The 24,678-nt window shown below is 53.0% G+C and overlaps 9 protein-coding genes across 9 annotated transcripts; 4 read left to right on the top strand and 5 right to left on the bottom strand.

Annotated features, from left to right (window-relative positions):
• Positions 1–167: 167 nt before the first annotated feature.
• On the top strand, positions 168–2,123 carry QC761_307890 (uncharacterized protein; the record flags this gene model as incomplete). The annotated part of the gene is made up of 1 exon (XM_062877934.1): positions 168–2,123. The coding sequence occupies one exon, from the start codon at positions 168–170 to the stop codon at positions 2,121–2,123; it is 1,956 nt and encodes a 651-aa protein (XP_062733754.1).
• Positions 2,124–2,403: 280 nt separating this feature from the next.
• On the bottom strand, positions 2,404–5,611 carry QC761_307900 (uncharacterized protein; the record flags this gene model as incomplete). The annotated part of the gene is made up of 2 exons (XM_062877935.1): positions 2,878–5,611; positions 2,404–2,814 (listed from the first exon to the last, which is right to left on the bottom strand). The coding sequence occupies exons 1-2, from the start codon at positions 4,795–4,797 to the stop codon at positions 2,404–2,406; spliced, it is 2,331 nt and encodes a 776-aa protein (XP_062733755.1). The 5' UTR covers positions 4,798–5,611.
• A 214-nt stretch (positions 5,612–5,825) lies between these two features.
• On the top strand, positions 5,826–8,780 carry PDK2 ([Pyruvate dehydrogenase (acetyl-transferring)] kinase isozyme 2). The gene is given in 5 exon segments (XM_062877936.1): positions 5,826–6,480; positions 6,548–6,696; positions 6,809–7,815; positions 7,874–8,319; positions 8,330–8,780. 4 exon segments carry the CDS (start codon positions 6,366–6,368, stop codon positions 7,935–7,937), a joined length of 1,335 nt encoding a protein of 444 aa, XP_062733756.1. The 5' UTR covers positions 5,826–6,365; the 3' UTR covers positions 7,938–8,319; positions 8,330–8,780.
• A 157-nt stretch (positions 8,781–8,937) lies between these two features.
• Positions 8,938–11,333, bottom strand: DPL1 (Dihydrosphingosine phosphate lyase; the record flags this gene model as incomplete). Its single annotated transcript, XM_062877937.1, has 3 exons — positions 10,828–11,333; positions 9,997–10,602; positions 8,938–9,934 (listed from the first exon to the last, which is right to left on the bottom strand). The coding sequence occupies exons 1-3, from the start codon at positions 10,935–10,937 to the stop codon at positions 8,938–8,940; spliced, it is 1,713 nt and encodes a 570-aa protein (XP_062733757.1). The 5' UTR covers positions 10,938–11,333.
• A 628-nt stretch (positions 11,334–11,961) lies between these two features.
• MNN11 (putative alpha-1,6-mannosyltransferase mnn11) lies at positions 11,962–14,088 on the bottom strand. The gene is made up of 3 exons (XM_062877938.1): positions 13,225–14,088; positions 12,744–13,171; positions 11,962–12,688 (listed from the first exon to the last, which is right to left on the bottom strand). Exons 1-3 carry the CDS (start codon positions 13,517–13,519, stop codon positions 12,470–12,472), a joined length of 942 nt encoding a protein of 313 aa, XP_062733758.1. The 5' UTR covers positions 13,520–14,088; the 3' UTR covers positions 11,962–12,469.
• A 70-nt stretch (positions 14,089–14,158) lies between these two features.
• On the bottom strand, positions 14,159–16,065 carry QC761_307940 (uncharacterized protein). The gene is made up of 2 exons (XM_062877939.1): positions 14,818–16,065; positions 14,159–14,757 (listed from the first exon to the last, which is right to left on the bottom strand). The coding sequence occupies exons 1-2, from the start codon at positions 15,670–15,672 to the stop codon at positions 14,614–14,616; spliced, it is 999 nt and encodes a 332-aa protein (XP_062733759.1). The 5' UTR covers positions 15,673–16,065; the 3' UTR covers positions 14,159–14,613.
• Positions 15,897–17,674, top strand: PRE8 (Proteasome subunit alpha type-2). The gene is made up of 5 exons (XM_062877940.1): positions 15,897–16,408; positions 16,471–16,490; positions 16,572–16,622; positions 16,742–17,341; positions 17,403–17,674. Exons 1-5 carry the CDS (start codon positions 16,365–16,367, stop codon positions 17,519–17,521), a joined length of 834 nt encoding a protein of 277 aa, XP_062733760.1. The 5' UTR covers positions 15,897–16,364; the 3' UTR covers positions 17,522–17,674.
• Positions 17,675–17,697: 23 nt separating this feature from the next.
• Positions 17,698–18,852, bottom strand: QC761_307960 (uncharacterized protein). Its single transcript, XM_062877941.1, has 3 exons — positions 18,615–18,852; positions 18,429–18,560; positions 17,698–18,375 (listed from the first exon to the last, which is right to left on the bottom strand). The coding sequence occupies exons 1-3, from the start codon at positions 18,826–18,828 to the stop codon at positions 17,714–17,716; spliced, it is 1,008 nt and encodes a 335-aa protein (XP_062733761.1). The 5' UTR covers positions 18,829–18,852; the 3' UTR covers positions 17,698–17,713.
• A 170-nt stretch (positions 18,853–19,022) lies between these two features.
• DCL2 (Dicer-like protein 2) lies at positions 19,023–24,225 on the top strand (the record flags this gene model as incomplete). Its single annotated transcript, XM_062877942.1, is given in 6 exon segments — positions 19,023–19,226; positions 19,242–19,757; positions 19,825–19,938; positions 19,994–20,252; positions 20,307–22,787; positions 22,841–24,225. The coding sequence occupies 6 exon segments, from the start codon at positions 19,209–19,211 to the stop codon at positions 24,223–24,225; spliced, it is 4,773 nt and encodes a 1,590-aa protein (XP_062733762.1). The 5' UTR covers positions 19,023–19,208.
• Positions 24,226–24,678: the final 453 nt, after the last annotated feature.

Here is a 24,678-nt window from a genome sequence, read left to right on the forward strand (position 1 = left end):
TTCCGTGCCATCTGCTCTCGAGATTCAACCGGTTTTCAGCATTCACGGCATTGCTTTTCTCTTTGAGACTAGCCCCTACTCAACTGTCATTCAGTGCTCGTTGAGCTTTTGTTATCTGCTTCTTCTCACCCTTGCCCTGTGCTCTGGGTGTCTGAGTCCACTTCAACATGGCAAACACCTACGCCTTCAACATCACGGCTGGGTTTGACGAAGCTCTAGCTATGAAAGCGTCGGCTGTCCTCAAGGTCATCTACAAATACCGTCTCAGCAGATCGGGATTGGGATCTGAGACCTCGGATAGCCACGACATGTTCAAGTTCTTTGTTCTCATCTACGACCAGGTCCGGGCCAATCAGACCATCAAGATGTGTGTCCCCGCCTTTCCTTTCAAGTCCCCAAACGACAAGTGCAAGGTCCTCGGCCGTCTTCCCGATATGGCAGAGCAGTTTGCCCTAGCCCACTTGAACGGGCTGTGTGCCGCCATTGAGGACATCTACCCCCCAGGAGCAGAGCTGACCATTATCTCCGATGGGCTGGTATACAACGACCTCCTGGGCGTTCCCGACAAACATGTCTGGGCATATGGACAAGCACTCCGTGACCTCGCTGTCGAAAAGGGGTTCGGCAACAACATCAAGTTCTCTCGTCTCCAAGATCTTCTCCATGTGTTTCCCGGAAATGACCTGGATGAGATCACATACGTCGCCAATGCCACCGAGTTTCGCAGGGCGCTCCTCAACACCTTTGGCCGCCCTGACTTTGACGCCTCGGTTGAGATCTGCTGCAACGGGGACACTTGCATGACGTACCGCGGGTACATCAAGTTCCTCGAGACAGACCTCAGGCATGTCTATCCCTTGGGTTCGGACCGGTCAAAGTCAAAGTTCAAGAGGGGCACCGAGCACATCGCCAAAAACATGCTCATGAGAGGCGACGCCTTTGCGAGGGCTGTTCGAGAACGCTTTCCCAACCATCTCCGTCTGTCTATTCACCCGAAGGGCTCAGTGTCCAACCCCAACCCCAAAACCCAAACCAACACCAAGCTCCCCATCAGCCTCCTACCCAACACCACCCCCGGCACCACCCCCTGGCACTGCTGCCTAGGCCTCAAAGCAGACGGCACGATCCTCTCCCTCCCCCGCTCCCAATTCGACTCTGACCCCTCCTTCGAACTCATACTCTCCCATTCCGGCCACGGGAGCTACTACCGCGAGAAATCACCCCTTTTCTGGGACTCCCCCCAAGTCTTCATCCAGCCCCTCTACCCCTGCGGCCTCCTCATCCAACCCCTCATCCCCAACTCCCTCTCCATCACCTCCATCCCCATCCTCTCCATCCGCGCCCTAGCAGAGCACAACTCCCCCATCTGCCTCCGAGGCTTCAAACAAACCACCAATCGCGACCTCTTCATCCAAAAAGCCAAAGAAATGGGCACTACCCTCGGCTGGCCAGGCCGGTACGAAGTCATTATGTCCGTCAAAGACGTCGGGACAGAATTTGACGAGAAGGGGAACCCAGTTGTCTCTTCCCTATCGGCAGAGAAAATGGCGTTTCACTACGACGGTGTCTTCAAAACAACGCAAGATCTGGAGACGGGAAAGATAAGTTCTCTACCGCCGAGGTTTCAGATGTTTGTTGCCGTCACCCCTTCCCCTTCCAACACGGGCTTGACACTGTTCGCCGCGAGCAGGTTGCTGTTTCGATATCTGGAACAGAATTACAAGCATGTTGTTAGCTTGGATGTCTTGAAAGAGTGCACCATGTCGCTGAACACGACTGCGTTCGGGGGGGTAAGCCTGTCGGGTCTGCCGCTGGTGGTGGAGCACCCCACGACGAAACTGCCCTGTCTGAGGTATCACGAGCACTGGCCCGAGTCAAAGACAAAGTTTGGGCCGATGAATTGCAGACTGAAAATTTCGGAAAGGGGACAGGGAGGGATGGGGTTGACGGATGAGGTTGTGAGGGGCTTGTTGGGTGATTTGCTGTATGACAGGCGGGTGTGCTACCGGCACGCGTGGAGCAAGGGGGATGTGGTGGTGAGTGATGACTTTGCCATGATGCATACCCGGACTGAGTTTGTTAGTGGGGGTGGGAGGGAGTTGTGGAGGATTCACATTGACTGAGAGAAAAGAGGCTGCTGTTCTTTCTGGGAAGGAAGGGATTTTGGATACTTCCCGTTTGGATATAATCGATATTTAAGCTCAAAAGTGCTACTGTAGAAAAAAATGAAAAAAAAAAAAGAAATAAAAAAAATGAAAAAAAAATTGAAAACAAAAAAACCCTCCAACCTGTTAAAATTTAATAATTGAGACTAGTCAACCCATATAAACCCTAAAACTCCATAACTTACTTGGTAGGTAGGTACTCACAGGGTATCACATACAAAAAACTCTCTCCATAAAATCACAACCCTTTCCCCTGCTCCCCCATACCAACCCCCCCCAAACTAGTCAACGTACTCTCTCCCTCCTCCTCCCCTTCCTCCACCTCCTCATTCACCACCCCCACCATCTCCCTCCTCCTCAACCTCGTCCTCCTCTCCTCCCTCCCCCTCTTCCGCTCCCTCATCCTTTCCCTCACCACCCTCCAATCCTCCTTCCAGTTCTCAATACACCTAAACAGCTCCGGGTCCGTCTCGTCCGGGTCGACAAACTCCCCCACCAGCGTCTCCACCGCCCTCAGCTTCAGCCTCAAGTGCCTCAGCTCTGACTCGCTAGACGCAAGGTCATCCTCCAGATCGGAAAGCTCTTTTTCCAGATCCAAAATCCGTTCGGCAGCCGCCTCGGCGCGTTGGATGAGGAGGGTGTGGATGTGCTAAAAGATTACATCGTCATCATCAGCATATATTCAAGACCCAAGGGCGAAAAGCGGGCATACATCAGTCTCCTCCCTCCTATTCTTCAACCTCTCCACCACGACCGCCAGATCCCGTCGCAACTCGTCCGCCTCGGCGGCGATCCGCTCCGTCATTTCCGAGTGCGCCCGGGCGGCTTCCTTGGCTGCTTCGAGGGCTTTGTTTGTGGCTTCGGCTGCTGCGTCGAGTTCTGGTTGGGTTGGGGAGGAGATTGAAGTAGAGAAAATCTCGCTTGATTTGATCGGGGAGAGGACTGCTGACGGCAGGAGCCAGGGCGGTGGTGTGGTTGCGAGGGCGGGGGGGAGGATGAGGGAGCGGCGCAGTTGGGCGAGGGAGGCGGAGGGGGAGAGGGTGTCGGGCATTGATTCTATGGACTGGTGGAGGTTGATGTTGCTGGTGTGGGTGGGGGATTGGTTGGGGTGTTCTTGGGCGGAGAAGTGGGCGGTGGTCTCCTGGGAGTGTTGGAGGGGTTCTAGTTCTGATGATAGCCTCCTAGATGTGTTTGGTTTCCTGGGCGAGGTGGCTGAGAGGGCTCTTTCCATTTCGTCTACTTTGGCATGTAAGATGTCGATGGTGTCGAGGTCGGCTGTTGGATTTGAAGTTGCTAATCGGTGGAGCAAGCCTTCTAGGCGGTCGACCAGAATCGCTTTGCTGTTTTGGGTGATTTCATCGGTTGGTTGGTCGTGGTCGTAGATAAAACTCTGCTGCAGTCTGTCGGTTTCCCGTTCACACGGAAGATTTTGCCTCTCCATGACCTCGTCATTCGTATCGCCCTCGCTTTGGTCATCGCCTGCCTGATCCTGAAAAAGATCCAGCCTGTTCATTACTTCGTTGTTCGTGTCACCCTCACTATGATGATCGTGTTGTTGCTCCCAGATAAGGCCCTGCCTGTCCATGGAGTGCTGATTTGTGTCACCGTCACTTTGATCATCGCCTTCCTGATCCCTGAAAAGGTCCTGCCTGTTCATGACCTGCTCGTTTGTCTCATCTTCACTGTCACCATGAGGTCGTGGGTTGTAAACAACGCTCTGCCTGTCCACAACCCGCTGCCCCTCCGTTTCACCCTCGCTTTCCTCGTCGGTTCCTTGGTCATAAGCAGGATTTTGCCCATCCCCAAATTCTTGGTCGTCCGACTCCTGCTTATCCCCATCTTCATATTCAGCTCCGTTCTCGCCTTCATCTTCTTCATCAACCTCATCCTCCTCATCAGTCCCATCCTCCTCCCCATCGTCGTCTTCATCCTCATCCTCATCATCAGCCTCTCTGTCATGGCTGAGAACCTGCCTGCTTTCTCCTCGTGGCTCATCCTTCTCACTCTCATCTTCAAATTTATGGCCGTAGATCTGACTCAATCTCATCATGATGTCTCGCTCACTCCTCTCAGGCCGCTGCTCTTCCTCGACTTCATGATCAACCCCTCGATCATAAATCAGACTTTGCCTATTCATAACCTCCCCCTCATCCCTCTCATCCTCCTCATCCTCATCATCCGCATCATGAGTAATGCTCGTCTCCTCCTCAATAACCTCCTCATGATGGCCAGCCGACATCCAAGCAGGAACCTTTTGTTGCAGCGGCGATACCATCGGTGGACCAATCCCAAGATGACCAAGACCCAACCCAACAACACTACTGCTCAGCTGCAGCGGAGATGGCTGTGTTGGAGTCCGAAGATGAGAACCATGCATTGACCGGGAAGTAGATGGTGGGGAAGGTGTGAGAAGGGAGGGTGTTTTGGGTGGTCGGGGAGTGGTGGCGGGTGGTGGTGTGTGAGACAAGACATCATCATCGTGCCTACTGCTGTGAAAACTCGGATGATCCGAATCGTGGGCCAAATCGGTCTTGCTGAGGAGCAAAAAGGACAAAGCGGGGGAGGAAAACGGCGAAAGTGATGAAAGCGATGGTATGGGTTCCCACTCGTCCGTGTTTTCATCGCCCGACATGGTGCTGTCTTTGTTTACAAAAACGGGGTTATTATCACCAGGGCTTGTAAAGTCGTAACGTCGTTAGTTGGTAATGGAAACAGGTTGTCAAGACATTGGTGGTATTCAAAAACTGTCCTCCTCTGATTAACCGCGACAGTTGGATATGATGGATTCACATTGAGGGCGGCATTCACAGGTCGTTAGGTGATCATTTATGAGAGGTACACCCTACACCACACAGCAACAACACCGATGTGGTGGTGAGTTGAGCCAAGCAAATCGTGAGGCTTCAAACGGCTGCCCCACTTTACTGCTTGAGCCAAGACCCGGCCAAGGTCAGCAGTCCAGGTGAGCAACCAAGGTGAACTCCCAAGGTGAGCTCGGTGTAACAGGGCAACCCTCTTCAGCTGATGAGGCTGCTGTCGCCCGGCAATCTTCCGCATGCCCGGGGATGCAGGACCTCTTCTACCGAGCCGTTCGAAATGCGACGGAACAGCGACATATCTCCGACCTGTCTGTCATCTGATGCCAGCTCATCAACAAGACAGGAGGATCATCGGCTGTTCATCTTGTGAGATATCAACAGTTTGAGTGTATGCGCCATATTTGTCTGAAGTCTTTTGCGGGGTTGTTCTCCAAGTCATCTCCAATGCCTGAGTGCTGAGTCAAGATCATGATGTCAACTGGAGGTTGAATAACTGTAGATTAATCATTAGGTGCCAGACAGAACAGATATCCAGCAGGTAGCCGGTGAGGCACCGGCGGGAGCGACAGGAACGAGGCCCCAAGACAAAAACCGTTGCAGGGTCCCGAGATTCAGATATTGCAGAGAGAAATCGAGACATGCCAGATATATGTGATACAGACAAGACAAGTGATATCTATGGATTGTGAAGGGGAGCCAAGAAGGGGAAAACAGATGCCCCGCAGCGGACGGGAGCTTCGATGTGGGGTACAGCAGCACAAATCCGGCTCTGCATCGTCACAGCGGTCCGTCATTATTCAGCTAGCGGGGCGCCACACAACCCATCGAGTCACCACCAAAAACCCTGGAACGGCCTGTATCCCGGGAAAAGCACATGAACATCTGACACCCCTCCCGGTACCTACCTACCTTACCTCGTCTTCTTCCTACTCCTACTACACCACTTACCACTTTCTCTACTCCTACTCCTGACTCTGTCTTGACTCCCGTCCTTGACAGGATTGTTCTTATCCGGCACTTGACTTGTCAACACAGATTGTTATCTCCTACAGGCGGTTACATCACTGAACACCCACTGAAGCCACACTTCAACCGAAAAGCCTCCGGCACACCGGTGCGCTGCGTCATTGGGGAGACAGCCGGATCCGCTTGCCTTGCCTCGGCTGTAGCGAAGTCACAGAAGCCTCTCTTTCTCTGGGCCCCGGGCCCCCGTACCCGTACCGAGAAAGCCGTTGTTGCCCGCCTCGAGTCCACTCTTGTTGCGTCGTCTTTGCCTTGTGAGCGCCTCATGCTGCACCTGCACCACTACCACACAACACACCTCAGCCAGCCCAGCTAGAGACATAGCACCACACCAATTGGTCCTCTCTGAGCCGCAGTCATGTCGTGGAAAAAGAGCGAGAAGTTGATGGACACCATCAGGCATTATGCAAGCTTCCCTGCCACCGGGGTAAGCTTGCGCCAGATGGTCCAGTTTGGCGAGAAGCCATCCAGTGGTAAGTTTGTGGAAGCCTCGTCAAGTTCTGTCTTTGTTTTGGTTATCCCATATTCTAAGTAACCCAGGTACCCTATTCCGCGCCTCACAGTTCCTCGCCGAAGAGCTCCCCATACGGCTCGCCCACCGCGTCCAGGAGCTCGAGACGTTGCCCGATGGCCTTAATGAGATGCCATCGGTGAAGAAGGTGGCAGATTGGTATGCACAGTCGTTCGAGGTATGTTTTTACAGAAGCTGTTGTCGCTTTGTTGCCCTGGGTCTGTTGAGCGAGCGCGTAGGGGGGGGGTGTAAGAATTGCATGACTCACCAGAAATCTTGTTGGCGTCCAGGAAATCACAACACTACCAAGACCGAACCTCGCCAGAGATGTACGAGAGAGATTAATGAAGCCCGCGCAAATAACCGGAGGGAAAGGAAACCAATGGCTGAGCGAGGCGACACCGAACCCAAGCATCGAGGAGGGCCAGTACAACTCGTGGACGCCGGTGTCGCAGCAAAACGCCGTCAACAATGGCTGGTCAAAGGGGAAGTTCCCCGCAACAAGAAGATACTTCGCTATGGTCGACGACACGGGAGACTGGCCGCCCGAGCTGCAGCTTTACAACAAGAGGTTCGCCCAGACGCTGCACCGCATCAAGAGGAGACACGATAGCGTCGTGACCACCATGGCGCAGGGCATCCTCGAGTGGAAGCGCAAGCGGCAACGGATGCAGATCGACAACAATATCCAGTCATTCCTCGATCGCTTCTACATGTCACGCATCGGCATCCGCATGCTGATCGGGCAGCACATCGCCCTGACCGATCAGAGCCACTACCGGGACCCGTCCTATGTCGGTATTATCTGCACCAAGACGTACGTCAAGGACTTGGCTCAGGAAGCCATCGAGAACGCGCGTTTTGTCTGCGAGGACCACTACGGCCTGTTCGAGGCGCCCAAGATCCAGCTCGTGTGCAATCCTAACTTGAACTTTATGTACGTGCCTGGGCACCTGTCGCACATGCTCTTTGAAACGCTCAAGAACTCGCTGCGTGCGGTTGTCGAGACGCACGGCCAGGATAAGCAGGAGTTTCCCGTCACGAAGGTGATTGTGGCTGAGGGCAAGGAGGATATCACGATCAAGGTTTCGGACGAGGGCGGCGGTATACCGCGCAGCTCGATCCCGCTTGTTTGGACGTACATGTACACCACTGTCGACAGGACACCAAACCTGGACCCTGATTTCGACAAGAGCGACTTTAAGGCTCCCATGGCGGGTTTTGGGTATGGGTTGCCGATAAGTCGTCTGTACGCGAGGTATTTCGGTGGGGACCTTAAGCTGATCAGCATGGAAGGGTATGTTCATTTTCTTCCCCCTTTTCAACTGTCACAGCATACTAATTTCGGCCAACAGCTACGGCACAGACGTCTACCTCCATCTCAACCGCCTGTCCAGCTCGTCGGAGCCACTCCAATAGCAACCAGTCGTCATGAGGGGTGCTAGAACAACATCCCAAGGATTGACGCTGCCGATGCGGTATATCATGCGCAAGCGTCTCAAGAGCCCGGAGCAGCTCGAGGTGACGGAAAGGAGGCAGGTCGGCGACGCCGAGGCTACTATTAATCCCAGTGGGGGCGTTGCTGATAATGCTTGGTTGAGCGGACGGGGGAGGGACAGTGAGCTCTAGGTGGTGATCTGGTTCCTTTAGCCCTGTCTGCGAGGCTGTCTGCCATTTTCGGGGTGGCATGATATTTATGTTTTCTTTCTTTTTTGGGTATCAGGGAGATTTCATGGAATGGAAGGGAAGGAGAGGGCGGGGGGGGGCGTTATATGGGTGGGATATGTTATCACAAACACACATGCGCACGCACACATACACACACACACACACACACACACACAAAACGCTATATTTTTATGGCATGCATGGAAGGGGAGTTGAGAGCAGCAAACCAATGCCAAAGGGGGAGAAAGGATGGGCGGAATACGATTTAAGTCTGCCTTGTCTTGGGACAAGGGGGGGAAGTGTCTTTTTTGTTGAAAGTTTCATTGAGGGGGGAAGAGTCACTCGCTGAAATGACTCACCAAAAGAGTGAGAGAGTGAGGGGAAGTTTCAAAGTTTGAAGTCGGAAAGAGAGAGAGGAAAGAGAGAGTAGTAGAATACCCCTTTTTTATCTTATGGTCATTGAAACAAAGTTGGATCCCAAAGTTGGCAAGGAGTAGTAGCAAGGTATAGTAAGGAAGGAATATATGGAAATATGAACAAGAAATATTTCCACGATTCTTACATAACAAAAATGTGATGAGTGGAATCTTGATATGTATCAATTCCATGCCTGCTTGATTCAAAAACATGGACTCTTCACCTCAAGAGAAACATCTCCCAAATCATGAACACAACCCAACCTGGTTCGCTTGCAATCTATCGCTTTTCCTTCCCCATTATCACACCCCCCCCTCTCTCTCTCTCTCTAACTCTAAGCCTTGTAAAGAATGTCCAAAAAACCCCTCGCCAACTCGACAACAACACTCTTGTTCGGCAGGCTCCCCGCAACCCCATAAAGCGCAGCGCTATCCCCCACCTCCTTCCCCTTTGCCCCCTTCCCCTCCGCCACCCTCGCCCGTTCCTTTTCCTTCTCCTGCTCCACCACCGCCTCCAGATCCGCCGCGAGCTTCTCCCACACTTTCACAATCGGCAGCGTGAGCGCGACATGAATAGCAGGCGGGTTCTGCAGCGCATTCAAATGCCACCCCTTGGCCGACATCCCGTCGGCAATGTCATAAATATTCAGCGTCTTGCTCTTAAACGCAATAACTGACACCAACGGGCTGCCCAAGATCTCCAGCTCTTGCGCCAGAACAGGAGACGTGGTAGTGATGTGAGCGATAAGTTTTTTAGTCGCGCCAACAATTTCAATGCACGATTGGAGATACCCGTCCTCACCGGTCGACATCAAACTAGCCCAGCACCCCGCAATGAGGGCGCCAGGACGGGAGCCGGCGATGCCAGGGGAGGCGTACACACCGCCCGACCAGGCTGGATCGACGTAGTACTGGTAACTCCTGAGCTGCTGCGTCCGGTAGAGGACGGTGCTGTTCCCCTTGGGCGCGAACCCGTACTTGTGCGTGTCGCAAGAGATGGACGTCACGCCCTTGAGTCTAAAGTCGAATGGCTGGGTTTCGAACCCCGCTCGGGAGAGGAACGGCACCAGAAAGCTGCCGAGGCAGCAGTCGACGTGCAGGGGAACAGACTTTTTGACTGCCAGTTTGGACAGGGCGGCGATGTCGTCGATGATGCCGTGTGGGAAGTTGGGGGCTGACCCGACCAGGAGAATAGTGTTGGAGTTGATGAGCCGGGCGATGGCGCGGGTGTCGGCTTGGTAGGTTGGTGCTGGGCAGGCAACCAGGTGGGTTTTGATCTTGAAGTAGAGACCTGCCTTGCGGAAGGCGACGTGGGCTGTTTCGGGGAGGATCCTAGTGGGGGTTAGAAAAGGGGGGGTGATAGATGGGGGGGGAAATGGATAGGGGGGACGTACATTTCAGGCTCGGTAACACCCCTCTCGACGTATGCCTTCTGCCTCGCACTCAAACAAGCCATCAAAATCGACTCTGTCCCTCCACTGGTACTCACACCCGCCGCCCCCGCAGGTGCGTTAAACAGCCCCAGCACCATCGCCACCACCTCGGCCTCCATCTTCCTCACCCCGGGGAAAACATCGGGATGAATAGGATTGGCCACGGTAAACTTCCCATACGCCTCCGTCTGCAGCTTCAGCAGCTCATCCTCGCCATGATAAACCGCGCCCGAAACAAACCCGTCCTCCCAGCGGGTGTGGTCCATATCCGCCAGCGTCTGCAACTCCTTCCGGACGGCATCCTGGTCCCATCCTTCTTTCGGCAGCGTGAGATAGCGAGTCGCGTTGAGCGGTACGAGTTTTGTCTGGAGTTTTCCCACTGCTTCATCGACCTGTTTCTTGACTTGGTTTCGCACGCCGGGCATCCGGAGGAAGTAACCGTACAGAATGCGGCGGAGGTCGACGTAGAGTTCGACGATGGTGCCGATGAGGCCGCGGCCTTTGAGTTTCCATAGAACGCGACGGGTCCAGCGGAGGACGAAGAGGAAGAAAATTAGGTTGCGGGCTCTGTCGTTGTTGGAGATGGTTTGTCAGTTGTGGAGGTTGGCGCAAGATGGTAGGTAGGTTGGTTGGAGGCCGAGCTTGGCAATGATATGCAACGCTCGGGGCGGGATGTTATGTGAAAGTTGGAGTGTGGCAGCTTGCATCACAGAGTTGCGTGCTTGGTATAAACCGATTCTCCCGAGATAGGTAGAAAAGGGACATGAGAAAAGAGGGAAAAAATTCACTGACAAATCCAAGTTCAACATCCCCAACGCCAACGGGCTCCCCGCCCTCGACCGATTCCTCACATTGTTGAAGCCCTCCCGCAGGCTAACCGGCATGCGTGATGTGCCGGGCATCTTGAGATTTGGGTCTGTGGTTGTTTTACCAATCCAGTCTCTCGTGTCGAAATATCCCCCCTTTATAATAAACAACAAATAAACAAACAAACAAAAGCAATTGACCCAAAGAAAACAAACGGGTCAAGATGAGTCCCCCCTACAGATTCACGTAGGTGGTGTGAAAGTGGGATGAATGGAAGGGAAGTAATGGCTGGGGAAGTGCTTCTGGGCTTGCTTTAGCGGGTGACGCTGTAGACAAAAGAGCGGAGGCTGTCTCTCCAGCAAGGCCAATTAGCGTGGTAGCCTGCCCGCGCGCGATGGCGATGTGTGAAAGAACCCGCGGCTCCCGGCAACCCCACACAAAAGTTGGAGATGGGAGTGAGCCGTTGTCATGCACCTCGCGGGCTGAGGACAATCACATGCTGGGTTTTTTTTGTGTAGCTGATCCCATTCGATAAAACATAGCTTCCCTCCTACATATTCGCATTTCCTATGTCTTCCGCTAGAACAGCTGCCGGTGTGTCACCAATGCTCTTCATCCAAAAACGACACTCACTCAATCACCCATTCCGCATGATCGATTAAAAGGATACCCTCACCCAAAACTACCCTCCCCACCTCCCAGGTCGTCGTCACACTCTCAACACAGCAAAAGCTCCGAGGCCTGGTTACGAAATCTGGAAAAAGCTGACCATCTGATGCAATCGTGGCATCTGCCTCTGGCTCACGATCGTGCTTGGCGCTGCGCCGCTACTGCTCGACCGTTACGTTACCATCCCGAAGCGAAGCCAGCTCGCCTGAGGTCACTGACTGGTGATGACTCGATAAGTGATAAGTTGCAACCCTGGGTTTTTCCATGAACTCTACAGTCCCCAGGTCAGTTGGTCTGCAGCACCTGCCTGTTGTTCTATCTCAAACAACACCTCATCTCAAAGCAAACATCAGCAAAACAACACACACAAATGCATCAACCATATGCTTTGATCCTTTCCCCCCTGGCCATGATTGATATACAAGATAAACCAACCCCCCCACCCCCCCTCCCTCCGCGGACCCTTTCCTCTCTCATATTGCACAGCCCAGTGTGACTTCTTTTAAAAACAGCCAGCAACATCACATCATTGCCCGCAATATTACCGACATCATCCTCATTCATGTCTTCCCTCCCCACCACGCCGCTCGGCCCATGTCTTGCGTGTGCCTACAATTTCAAACAGCACACCAAAGCAAGTCAAAAAGCCCCTGGCCTCCCCCCTCGCTTTTTTTGTGCAGCCACCCTCCAATCGCTATTCTGTCCAAAAGACCCCCCTCCAAAAGATGAAAAATAAAACCTAACGCCTGTATTGACTGTTTCAACCCAAGTCCCATGGTATGAAGTCAAAAATGATTTAAACGCCCGCAGTGGTGATGCTGATAATGGCGCAATGCACAATCCGCCTGTGTGCCCGAAAAAGTAGGGTCTGGTTCGGAATTCGTGTCTAATCCGTCGTCATCGTTTGAGTCTGTTTATTGCTTTAATCTTCGAAATCCTCAGGTGCGCCGTTCCTTCGTCAGGATTTGCCAAAAGAGGTTCGCCATTGCTGGACAAATCTTTGAGACTCGGTCTCGCATGCGTTGGCCCCGGCTGATACACAGTCGACGAGCCTGACGGCGATGTCTCCGTCCTTGTACTGATCCCCCTTGTTGCCTTGGCTGTAGGAGTTCAGAAGACGCTGATCGATGATGGCGAGACGGGCGAGAATGGTGGGATGCCACTGAACAATGTGCTCCTAGAGGAGGTCAGTAAGCCTGGCAGCTTTGGAAGTTATGGCAAACAAGTCTTACCAAGGCGTGTGTCTCGGCCTTCTGAAAGTTGTAGCTCCGGTAAATAGGATCAAACCAAGTGTCCAAGAAGAACTCGCCCCATTCTCCGTTGCGAACGATGAAGCTCCCAACAGACAACCCGTCCTTGTCCTGCGTGAGAATAAAGTCCACGTCCTGCCCGGTAAGGTGGGAAAATGTCTTGATGATGCTGTCTGGCGGGACAACGGGATGGTCCTTCTTCATGAGGTCCGTCAACTTGGCCGTCTTCATGATGTGGTCCTCAATCTTCAGCTGCGGGTTCATCACGAAGGCGTTCTGGTCCAGATACCAGAGGAAGTAGGCCTCGGGATACTTGGTGAGAGCATGGCGCATGGCCACCACTTTGGTCCACGATCCCGGCGCACCCTTCAGATCATAGTCGCCGACATTGGCAAAGAAAGTTTGATATCCTGTCAGTCCTGTTAGTCGGCTGTTGTGTGGCTTTTTAGCGGCATCAACATACCATGCTTCTTGGCATATTCTATCCTGTTCTCCTTGATCGAGTCGATGTACCCCTTGCCGTACTTGGCCTCGTCGAACACCGTCACCACCACCACCGGCGGGTTACCAGTAGGCATGCGCTTCTTAAGCTTTGGATGCCCATTGCCGCGGGTGAGCAGGTATATTACCGTCAAGAAGAACAGTCCCGTGATCGCGATGAGCTTGAAGCGGCTTCTCCGTAGCATGGGTAGACGGTTCGACCGAGGCATGTACGGCGGAGGAATCGACGTCTTTCGTGGGGGTAGTGCGAAATGCATCTTGTCTCGTGGTGGCTTGGATCTTCCCAAGACTCAGGTTCGATTCCACCTAGTCTTCCAGAAGATACCAGTCGAGATTGCTTGCCGGAAGGACGTGTGTCACGGCGAAATCGGGGAGGCCCTTCGAATGTGTTGCGCTGCGTGCTTGTTACGTACGTAAAAAAAAGTCTGAGCCCGTGGGACTTGGTGTGGGAGCCGTGGCCGCGCTCTCGCTGGTCAAGGGACTCGCGTATATAATACTGTCGGCACAGTCGAGGGTCGAAGTGACAGTCGAGATCAATGGCTAGGAGGAAGGCCGCAAGTTCTGGAAAGGTTGGTCGCACATGGATCAAGATCTAGACATTTGGCGAGATTGGCTGGCCTCGTACAGGAATCATCGGGCAGATAAGAGTGCCAAGGAAACCGTTATATGGCGATGTGTCGGCGGCTCAGGGCAAATACATTGAAAGACAACACCGCTGGATCCTCGAACAACCCTCCTCGTTCAGCAAGACAATAGGAACCTGGATGCCCCCGGCGCGCGTTTTGGAAATTATTTCCAGCTGACAAGTGTCAGCTCGTTGCAGGCCAGCCACTGCCCCGACTGCCGTTGCCGGTCCCACATTTATAGAATTCAGGGGCCCGGCAATGACGCTAGCAGCCCGGCAGCTTATCTCTTATCAGCTTCCCCATGTCACCATCACCAGACAGGCATCATACCCAATTGAACCACAAGTACGATTATATGTTCATAAAATCACCCTATATACAAGAGATGGACATAACTGTACCAATCCTGCTGGCAACTTCAACCCACTTCGTACGTCAGCATGAAGCTGAGGAGGAAGCAGCACAATGAGTAACGCCCAAAGAGGCCCTCAAGATGACCAACAGGACTGCCGCATCGCAAAGCCAAACATGAACAGGACAAGACGCCCAAATTCGGCCAGCTATTGCCACGCTTGATCTCTGCACACAGACTAGTAAGCTACAGCATGGAAGAGCAGCTGTGGAAACTTAAGAGTGTGCAGTACTTCGTACAGGTAGGGGGGTCTCTATGGGGACTGAAGAGAACTGGGAGCTTCTAGAACTCGAACAATCACTGTTGGCCACAATCACCTATCCTTTCTTGACTCATCGGTCTCACCGTCTTCGTCATCTTCGTCATCTTCGGGCTCCGTTCCTTGGACATCCACAACACGGTCGCTGAGCTTCTCAAGAAACTTTGCGCTGAAATGACTGACGGCATGCCAGGTTGCCTGATGATGATCGGTCAGTATTGTCAACTCGGTGAGAGGAGAGAGGAAGATGTCACTTACTGCCAAGAATGTAACAACCCCAACAACCACAACAAACCAACTGATGCCCTCTGTCCCACCTCTTCGTCTGCGACGACCACCGCCAACTCGGATATTGAAAATCTGAAAAGGCGAGATGGCCAACATTGACTTGATAAAACCCAATAGGCCAAGGGACAAAAAACCCTTGACAAAGTGCATATACCAATTGTCTGACTCCAATTCCTCGACGAGTGGCTGCACTGGTATGTCGAACTCTTCGTCAAACTCCCCTAATAAAGTTCCGGCGATGGTACCCAGAGGGTCGGCGCCATATCTGATGATGGGGTCGGCAATGAATCCAAGTATGAAGACTGTAATCATCATCACCAAGATTGTGATGGCTGCCCGTAGCGCCTTGCTTGACAGCCATCGGCTCCATCTCAAGCGCTCCATACGATACTCGAACTTGCAAGTGGGACATCGCCAGTAATTCCTCTCCGACATTGGCGCAGCATTTCTCCAGGCCTGGAGGCAACCCTCGTGAACATATTTCTGAGAGCCTTTGCAGTTGCATGGGCTCATGAGCCGACCCAGCTCGGGATCCTCGGAAACATATCGTACACGAGCTTTTGACGCAAAGACCCGCCCGGCGACGGTATCGTCGAGCTCGGTAGATGGTTGCACGACTTCCAAACATATCCGGCAAGTACGTGGTTTGTAACGCGGCTGTGATGGTTCTGCTGGTGTCGGTTCTGGCGCCGTGCCGGTAGGTGCATCCGTGGCGGGTGCCCGAGGTGTTGTCGTCCAATTGCTATCTTGGTGCGGATGCTCAGGAGATGAAGCACGTACTTCATCGGGCCATGACCATTGCTGTCCCAAAGATTCAGCAGCCATGTTGTCTGTGTCGTCCAAGTAGTCCTGTAATCAAAATGTGGTCATGCGGTCATCAAAAAAGAACATGGCGGGGAAATGTTTAAATAGGCGTATGGAAGGGAAGCTGAGAGGAAGCTTGGGGAAGTGCTCGGAACTGTAATCGTAAAAGCAGCCAGGTGGTCTCAAAACTGCGCCAACTGCCGGTGGCATGGGCAATTCCACCCCAAAAAGAAGCTCATGATGGAGGAACTCTCACATCTCTCGTCGGGTCCAAGCGGTCTCAAAGACAGTTTGTTCTTACCTTTTGCCCATTGGCCACGAGGCGATTTCCGAGGCTCTCTGCGAACTGCAGAGAAAAGAAACAAAGGGAAAGTTCTTCACCATCGGCGGGAAACTTTTTTATGTTTCAACCCACCACTTCCCTAATCAGCTTAGCTCCTCTGTGGACACCACCAGGTCCCAGGCTTCTGCTTGCCCCACCTTCAGCCAATGAGGAGGAAGTGGCCCAAGCTCTCTCTCTTGCTGCGGCAGGCTGTCGGTGCTGGGCCTGTCGAACGCGCAACTTCACCGTGCCTGGGGGAGCTTTGGACGACCGACATCAGCAGCCTTGCAACGCCAACTTGGGAACCACATTCGAAGACGATCTCCCTCGCAACGACCACGCACCAGCCTCTCCTACCCAACCCATTCCATAGTCTCTCCAAGCCGGCACCATGGCGGACAGATACTCCTTCTCTCTTACAACATTCTCTCCCAGGTAAGTTGGGTTGCTTGGCTGCCAGAAGCTCTGAACATGGGACATCGCTGACATTGCAATAGCGGCAAGCTGGTACAGATCGGTTCGTCACCCACTGGATCCTGTCTTGCGACAAGAAGGTCATAGTCTACAAAGACGAACAGCCATTTCTAACACATCCTAGAATATGCCCTCAACGCCGTCAACCAAGGTGTAACAGCCCTAGGCATCAAGGGTGAGCTCCTGCCCCTCCCCGCCATTACCAACGCCCACCGTCGACAAACATCCCACCATCCTCCGTCACATCGTTCACCATATTGAAACCTATAACTGACATATGCTACTTCTTTACAGCCACGAACGGCATCGTCCTCGCTACAGAAAAGAAATCCTCCTCCCCCCTCGCCGACCCCTCGTCCCTCTCCAAAATCAGCCTCATCACCCCCAACATTGGCATGGTCTACTCGGGCATGGGCCCCGACTACCGAGTCCTCGTCGACCGCGCCCGCAAAGTCTCCCACACGGGCTACAAGCGCATCTACAATGAATACCCCCCCACCCGCATTTTAGTCCAAGACGTCGCCCGCGTCATGCAAGAAGCCACACAATCTGGTGGTGTCCGTCCCTACGGTGTCTCTCTCCTCATTGCCGGTTGGGATGAGGGTATCCTCCCAGAGGAGGAGATTGAGGCGAAGGAGGGCGAGGAGGGCAAGAAGCTGAGCGGGAAGACGGGTGGTATCTTGAAGGGCGGGCCGATGTTGTATCAGGTCGATCCCTCGGGGAGTTACTTTCCCTGGAAGGCGACGGCGATTGGGAAGAGTGCGACGACGGCGAAGACATTTTTGGAGAAGAGGTACACGGAGGGGTTGGAGCTGGAGGATGCGGTGCATATTGCGCTTTTGACGTTGAAGGAGACGATTGAGGGGGAGATGAATGGGGAAACTATTGAGATTGGTGGGTTTTGTTGCTGTTGTTTTGCTGCATCAAGAGTATTTACTGACATTTGCGACAATAGGTATCGTCGGACCCCCAGCAGACCACCTCCTCGGCGTCGAGGGCGTCGAAGGGGCGGTGGGACCCCGCTTCCGGAAGCTCACCCCCCAGGAGATTGAGGATTATCTCACGAATCTATGATTTGGGGGAATAGTTTTGTGTGTTGTTTTTTCTCTCTTGACGACGATGAATGATATGGGAGCGCGTTCTTCTCAAGGTGATTCTCTGCGGGGCATGTTTGTACACTAGACAGGACAAGGAAGAAAAGAAGGAACAATACAAGCCATAGACCAGCTGTCATGTGATTCACTTTCACTATTAACATTGGTGATGTCAAGGCTGGACAACAACAAATGAGTTTCTTTCTCCTGCCCAAACCCCCTTTATTTTCTTTTTGTCGTGATCAAACTCCCCTTTTAGTCTTGTCCATTCTGTGACTAGTTTTGTTTCTCTGCCTAAACCGAGTTGACCAGAGGAGTTGTCTCCCCGTCCCCAGATTTCGTCGTCGGTGGTTAGGACTAGGACGTGTGACTGGCCGACTGCTACGTCTTTGATATCCTTTTCGCTGTCGTCGCCTATTACGACGGGTTCGGGAGAGTCGGGGATGTCAGGGTACCAGGTTGAGCAGCGGCTTGGGTGGCCCCAGAGGTAGAGGTCGTGGCCGGCTGTTAGGGCTGCTACCAAGCAGCCTGAGGGAGAGGAGGAGAGTTTCGTTACTGGGCCTGTGGGGAGGGAGGAGAGGTCGGGGATGGGATGGGGGTGATGGGGGGGTTGGGAGGGGGAACAAGGGCGGGAGAGGAGGGGGGGGTAGCGGGGGTCGCCCCAGGAGAGGACGTGGGATTCTGGGGGGGGAGAAAGGGCGAGAAAACCGGTTGCGTAGGGGGTTATTTGGGAAAGTTGAAGGGTGGGGTAGGAGATGGGTTGGGAGGAGGGGGAGAGGAGGGTGGTGAGGGAGGGGTATTGGAGGGGGTGGGGGTTTGTTGGGTGGTTGGGTACTGGTGTTTGTTAGAACTGGAGTGGAGGGGAAGGGGAAGGGGATAGTACGGACCTACTACTATGTCGTTGGAGGCTTCGACGAAGTGGTGGTAGTGGTCTGGGTGCGAGGTTGAGAGTTGTTGGTGGAGTTTTGGGACCAGGCCGGCTGTGTAGGTTGGTGAGAAGGGGGTGGTGGTTGTGTAGACTGGAGTGGTTAGTTAGGTGTGGGTGTTCAAGGGGCTGGATTGGGGAGGCTTACCTAGGGTATATGATGGAAATGGACGGATATAGTCTATTTCCTTGTCCTCGAGAAGGCAAGTGAAAGTGAAGATGTCGTCTGGTTGTTGGTCTTTTTTGGTGGTGTCAAAGTCTAATTGGCTCCAGGCGTTGAGGCCTGCTGCATAGAGTGACATGGTAATTATGATGTTTGGCACTTTTATGTATGATAACTGCTGGCCTGTATAAAAAACCATTCAACGGCAAGAAACAACCTGGAATGCTTGCCTTGTGCAAGGTAACTTACTTGTACCTGCCCATCCAGTTAGTGTAAGCAGACCAATGAGGAAGGCGCGCATCCACTAAACCTCGTGATCCCCACCTCATGCAGACGGCTTGCCAAGCAGCTGCAGCCTCACTCCAGCATTGCCGGCAGTAGGCCTCGTCGACACTCGTTTTTGCATGATTTCAAGTATATATATAAAAGGATCCCAATTTGATTTCCCGACGCGGGATGGACCTCCTGTTCTGACGACACTCTGGTCTCGACATCACTGCTCCATCTGCCCTGTCCAGCCAACTGACCATGCTCGGCGAGGTCACAACTGGCCGGTCATCATTCACTCGAGATATATGAATGGGCAAGATCCAAGCGGTATGTTCTCACCAGTGCATTGCTCTGTGGGCCTCCACACATCAGTACTACCACCCTTTGACCTTAGTGAGGCCTGCGGTGGCTTACCCACACTCCAGTTTGCTTCGTCCCAACCTGTTCCGCCGCTGCTTTGGAAGATGGGGACGAAAAGGCCATAGAAATTTCTTCTTTGCTTTAAAAGGCTATCAGAGTTTTTTACTTCCGCCACTTTGCTCGGAAGACCATTCACGCCACAAATCCTTTCTCTGTTTACGCTCAACGCCGGCTATGGAGTCAAAGGATACTAGGAACACGATGGCAGATGAGCCCAAGGCATCCTCCTCTGATGAAGATGGACTTCAGGGGGTGGAAGAGGCCATGCAGACGGAGGCATTGGCAGAGAATGTCTACCAAGTGTCCTCGGACACTGAAGACACAAGTGGAACTGAGACGCCCCCTAAAGTCAAAACCTCTCCTGAGGTGATCATGACCGCGAGAGCATACCAAGTCGAAATGTTTCAGGAGAGTCTACAGCGGAACATCATCGTTGCAGTAAGATACCTCAGAATGTGATGGTTATGGGTGAAACTGACGCGGATATACCTACAGATGGACACAGGAAGCGGAAAAACTCAAGTGTGAGTTGAGCTTCGTGATTCAGTTTGCGGAAATTGCTGACTTTTTACGTAGGGCGATACTTCGAATTCAGGAAGAGCTCGGAAGGAGCCCCAAGGTAGGTTGTTCACGAAGCCGATAATGTGGTCGAATAAAACTGACGAGATATTTAGCTTATCTGGTTCCTTGCTCCTACCGTTCAGCTTGCCGCCCAACAGTTTGAGGTCATCGAAAAACAGATACCAGGAGTTCAGTCAAGGTTCATCTGCGGCGCGGACAATGTTCAGGCCTGGAAGTACAAGACCGGTGTTTGGCAGGCGGTTCTCACCAATGTCCGGATCGTTGTGTCTACGTACCAGATCTTGTTTGATGCTGCCGTAGCACACGCTTTTGTGCCCTTGGAATCTATTAGTCTTCTCGTCATCGATGAAGGTGAGTTTTCCTTGTCCATTTCGTTAATCATGGTTCAAGACTGATAAGGTGCAGCCCATAACTGTGTCGGCATGAATCCTGTGGCTAGACTCATGAGAGAGTCATACGCCAAGCTGAAGCAGGAGGGGAAACCCGTCCCTCACATTCTGGGTCTCACGGCTAGCCCTTTGATGAGGTCCAATCTCGCTGGTATAGAAACACTCGAGCAGACCCTTGATGCAATCTGCAGGACGCCCTGTAGGCACCGCGACGAGCTTATGGCTCAGGTGAACCGTCCAGAGATGAAAGCATTCATATACGGAGACCTTCCTGAACCTCAAATTGCCACCCCATCGTCTTCAAACATGACCAGGCTCATCGACACCTTACGACAGATGGATATTACGGCCGATCCTCACATCATACGACTCCGTGAGGAGAACACGGAGCGTAGTCGCGAGGCTCTGAAACGCGCCATCATGTCTCGCGATACTCAGTCACAGAAGCAGATGAAGGCGCTGTTTGCAAGAGCAAGAGAGATGAGGATGAACCTAGGACCGTGGGCGGCGGAATATTACATCAACAGAGTTGTCACTGAGTTTCTCAAAGTTGGCAGTCCACCCGCCCCATCGGTTCACAACCTTTGGGATGAGGAAAAGGCCTATCTGTCGGCTACACTTCAGGGTATTAAACCTGAAGCACCGCCGAGCCTTCCAGATAACCTCTCCCGCAAAGTTCAAGCCTTGCTACAAATTCTCGCCTCCCATAAAGGCAACCCCATGGGAATCGTTTTCGTCACGGAGAGGGCAACCGCTTCGGTCCTTTCGCATGTTCTCTCGGTACATCCCGTTCTCGAGTCTCGCTACTCCGTGGAGTCTATGGTTGGCACATCAAAACTTCCTGGGGGCAAGCACAGTTTTCTCGATCTCACCACGAAAGAGGACATTGAGTCTCTGCACCGGTTCAGAAAGGGCAAGGTCAACTTGCTGGTGGCTACAAGCGTTCTGGAGGAAGGCATCGATGTACCCGTGTGCAACTTGGTCATCTGCTTTGACAAGCCCAGCAACCTCAAGTCGTTCATCCAGAGACGAGGGAGGGCTCGTATGAACGAGTCGGAACTCTGGGTTCTTTTCAAAGATGATCAGGACCAGTCTCTGGAGGAGTGGAAGGAGCTCGAGCAGGAGATGAAGCGCAAATACGAAGACGAATTACGGGAAATAGCAGGGCTTGAGCAGATGGAACAATCCGAGGCGGATGATTATCCCAAGATGACAGACCCAACAACAGGGGCACAGATGACTATCCACGACGCAAAGCAACATCTCGATCATTTCTGCTCAACCTTGTCCACCAGGAAGTTTGTCAACTGGGCGCCGTTTTACATTATCCACGATCTGGAGGGAAACCCTATCGACGCTCGCAAACCCGGCCTTCGGGCCGCCACTGTGAACTTGCCCGTCTCACTGTCCCCGAGTTTGCGTCGTGCAGAAAGCCTGCGGACCTGGCCCTCGGAGGCTTTTGCTTGCAAAGACGCCGCTTTCCAGGCTTACAAGAAGCTCTACGAGGCGGGTTTGATCGACAAGAACATGCTGCCTGCCAGAACAACGCCTGGCTTGGTGGAAGTTGGAAAACCGGAGGGGATCACCACTGTTGAGGTGCAATATAATCCCTGGCTGGAGGTATCAAAGGCTTGGGAGAGCAGCACTAAGCTGTACAGTCGGCGTGTGACAATATCCAGCGAGGACGGCACACATTGGGCACAGCTGGACCTTTCGCTTCCAATCCCCGTTCCTTTGATAAGAGATCAAGTCATTCATTCGGAGCGCAAAATATCTTGGTCTATATCCATGGGGGCTGCTCATGAGAGAAAGTATGACAAGGACAATCGAGATCACACTTATGGTTTGCTCACGATGGCCTACGGACATCGGTTTCCGATAGAGAAGAAACAATATCCCATCCGTCTTTTCTCGCCAGAGGAGGAGATTGCTATTGACCGCATGGCCGCATTGGAATTCAACCGCGACTCTCTCGCCAACTGTTCTCAGTCTTACCTCATCCGGGATGTTGACAGCGCCAACCACCCCTATTTCTTTAGGGAGTGGCTTCCAAAGAAGCCTCCCATGAACATGATCAAGTCCGTGTTTAAGGGGTTCGAGGAGGCCCCAGAGGATGTCCCTTATGTGTCTGTGCAGGCGTTCCCCAAGAGGGCAGGTCAATTCCGGAAGTTACCCAATGCTTTCATTCACCAGCTACCCAGCGGGAAGCCTTACCCGCGAGTGATTCTTGCGAGCCAGGTCAAAGTCGACAAGATCCCAACTGTATTTGCCCATGTGGGTCTGATGCTTCCCGCTCTTACGGCTGCAGTGGGTGACTATCTTGTTGCCAGAGACCTGCTGGATGGGTCGCTGCAAACGACCGGGATCACGGATCTGGATCTGGTGGTCACGGCCCTCACTGCATCGGGGGCGAGGAGGTCAATCGACTATGAAAGAATTGAGTTTCTGGGAGATTCCATTCTCAAGTTTTGCACAACTATCAACTGCTCGGCACAGTGTAAGTTTACTTGCCCCTTTGATTTCTAGAACAGTGGCTGACCGCGGTTCAAGACCTCCACTTCCCAGAAGGCTTCCTCTCGGCGACTAAAGACAAGATCGTCTCCAACTACCGTCTCTGCAAAGCTGCCATAGATTTCGGACTCGCCCGCTATATCATCAACACTGCCTACACGACAGACAAGTGGCGGCCCGTGTTTGTGGAAGATTACCTCGAGCGCACCGACAACCCTTCTTCCGATGAACCGAAAACCCGGGAGATGTCGACCAAAACCCTCGCCGATGTGGTAGAAGCCTTGATCGGTGCCTCCCACATCAGCGGCGGTATCAATAAAGCCCTCGCTTGTATTTCTCTGTTTCTCCCCGAGGCCAAATGGCAGAGCATCGACCACGGCCGCCAGGTCCTCTACGACGAAGCCCCCGACGACGAGCCCCTCCCTCCTAACATGCACCTTCTGGAGAAACTGATCGGGTATACTTTCAAGAAAAAGTCCCTCCTCATTGAGGCAATGACCCATCCCTCTTTTAACGTGCAAGATACCCGCGCCTCCCTCGACAGGCTAGAATTTCTTGGCGACGCGATACTAGACTACCTCGTTGTCGAATCCCTCTTCTCCCTCCGCGAACCACTGACCGGTCTCCCCCTCGAAAACTCCAAGCTCCACCTTTTACGCACCGCTCTTGTCAACGCCGACATTTTGGGGTTTTTGGTGATGGAGTGGGCCATCGAAGAGGAAAGATACAACGCTGAAGTCATCCTCCCTGATCCCACTTCCAACCCATACCTCTCCCCCTCACGACGAACTTCTAGTTCAAGCACTAACCCCCCAGAGATCAACCTCATCAGCACCACGGCCAAATTCCCGCTGTGGTCATTCCTGCGGTACACCTCGCCCGAAATGGGCGAGCACATCCTCGCTACCCAATCCCGGCATTCTTTTCTCCGCGACGAAATCCGTCACGCCCTTGACCGCGGCGAAAAATACCCCTGGCCCGCGCTTACAAGACTCCAAGCACAAAAGTTTTATGGCGATGTTTTTGAGAGCTTGATGGGAGCTGTCTGGGTTGATAGTGGGGATTTGGAAGAGTGCAGGGGGTTGATGGAACGAATTGGGATCATGGGGGTGATGGAGAGGTTGGTGAGGGAGGGGGTGCACTGTTTGCATCCGAAGGAGGAGTTGGGGCTTTTGGCGGCGGGAAGGGCGGTGGAGTATAGGGTTGAGGAGAACGAGGAAGGGCAGTGGGAGTGTGCTGTTGTTTGGGCGGAGACGGGGGAGGAGGTGGTTAGGGTTGGGGGTGCGAGGAAGGGGGAGGAGGCTAGGGTTAGGGGGGCTGATGCTGCGGTTGGGGTGTTGAAGGCGGAGAAGGAGGTAAGGGAACAGGAGAAGAGGAGGGTGATGTTGGAGAACTTGGGAAAGGATGTGGTTGTTGATGCGTGAGGGGATGATTCGGGCAGCGAAGGGGGGGGGGGGGTTGGTATCAGCTGGAATGTCTCTACATCTGTGTTTTTGATGTTTCTTTTTTGTTTCTCTGCTTGGATACTGCCTATTTCTTGTTTTGTTCTGCGTGTTTTTTCTCTCTTGGATGACGATTGCCGCAAAATATCTGTTTCATAGCGCTGGCTTGGATAAAGCGCGAGATACCCATGAACCTCATTGTTTGATTACCCTGCCAGCGTGCGGTATATTTTAAACAAATATACCTTGCGCTGGCCGGGTTTTTGAGGGGTTAGCTGTATGGATAGTTGTGTTTTTACTGAGCAGCGCTAGACAGGTAGAGAGCTGATTTGGATATTGAGTGTGGGTTTGGAGGTTGGTTAGATTCAACATGTCCGGACATCTGGGATCACGAAGGAGGACTTGAATGAAATTGTCGTCTGGAGATATCTTTTG

The sequence above is a fragment of the Podospora bellae-mahoneyi genome, chromosome 3 (assembly GCF_035222275.1).
Source record: "Podospora bellae-mahoneyi strain CBS 112042 chromosome 3, whole genome shotgun sequence".
Taxonomy (NCBI): domain Eukaryota; kingdom Fungi; phylum Ascomycota; class Sordariomycetes; order Sordariales; family Podosporaceae; genus Podospora; species Podospora bellae-mahoneyi.

Excerpts from the sequence above, each read along its gene's own strand:
- PDK2 (XM_062877936.1), top strand. The coding sequence starts at position 6,366 with ATGTCGTGGAAAAAGAGCGAGAAGTTGATGGACACCATCAGGCATTAT. Across the intron at positions 6,481-6,547 it reads TGGCGAGAAGCCATCCAGTG|GTACCCTATTCCGCGCCTCA; the intron begins GTAAGTTTGTGG and ends TAAGTAACCCAG. Across the intron at positions 7,816-7,873 it reads AAGCTGATCAGCATGGAAGG|CTACGGCACAGACGTCTACC; the intron begins GTATGTTCATTT and ends TTCGGCCAACAG.
- MNN11 (XM_062877938.1), bottom strand. The coding sequence starts at position 13,519 with ATGCATTTCGCACTACCCCCACGAAAGACGTCGATTCCTCCGCCGTAC. Across the intron at positions 13,172-13,224 it reads AGAATATGCCAAGAAGCATG|GATATCAAACTTTCTTTGCC; the intron begins GTATGTTGATGC and ends CAGGACTGACAG. Across the intron at positions 12,689-12,743 it reads AGGCCGAGACACACGCCTTG|GAGCACATTGTTCAGTGGCA; the intron begins GTAAGACTTGTT and ends GACCTCCTCTAG.
- QC761_307940 (XM_062877939.1), bottom strand. The coding sequence starts at position 15,672 with ATGGCTGCTGAATCTTTGGGACAGCAATGGTCATGGCCCGATGAAGTA. Across the intron at positions 14,758-14,817 it reads GGGTTGTTACATTCTTGGCA|GCAACCTGGCATGCCGTCAG; the intron begins GTAAGTGACATC and ends GATCATCATCAG.
- PRE8 (XM_062877940.1), top strand. The coding sequence starts at position 16,365 with ATGGCGGACAGATACTCCTTCTCTCTTACAACATTCTCTCCCAG. Across the intron at positions 16,409-16,470 it reads CTTACAACATTCTCTCCCAG|CGGCAAGCTGGTACAGATCG; the intron begins GTAAGTTGGGTT and ends ACATTGCAATAG. Across the intron at positions 16,623-16,741 it reads AACAGCCCTAGGCATCAAGG|CCACGAACGGCATCGTCCTC; the intron begins GTGAGCTCCTGC and ends ACTTCTTTACAG.
- QC761_307960 (XM_062877941.1), bottom strand. The coding sequence starts at position 18,828 with ATGGTTTTTTATACAGGCCAGCAGTTATCATACATAAAAGTGCCAAAC. Across the intron at positions 18,561-18,614 it reads ATTTCCATCATATACCCTAG|TCTACACAACCACCACCCCC; the intron begins GTAAGCCTCCCC and ends TAACCACTCCAG. Across the intron at positions 18,376-18,428 it reads CTCCAACGACATAGTAGTAG|TACCCAACCACCCAACAAAC; the intron begins GTCCGTACTATC and ends AACAAACACCAG.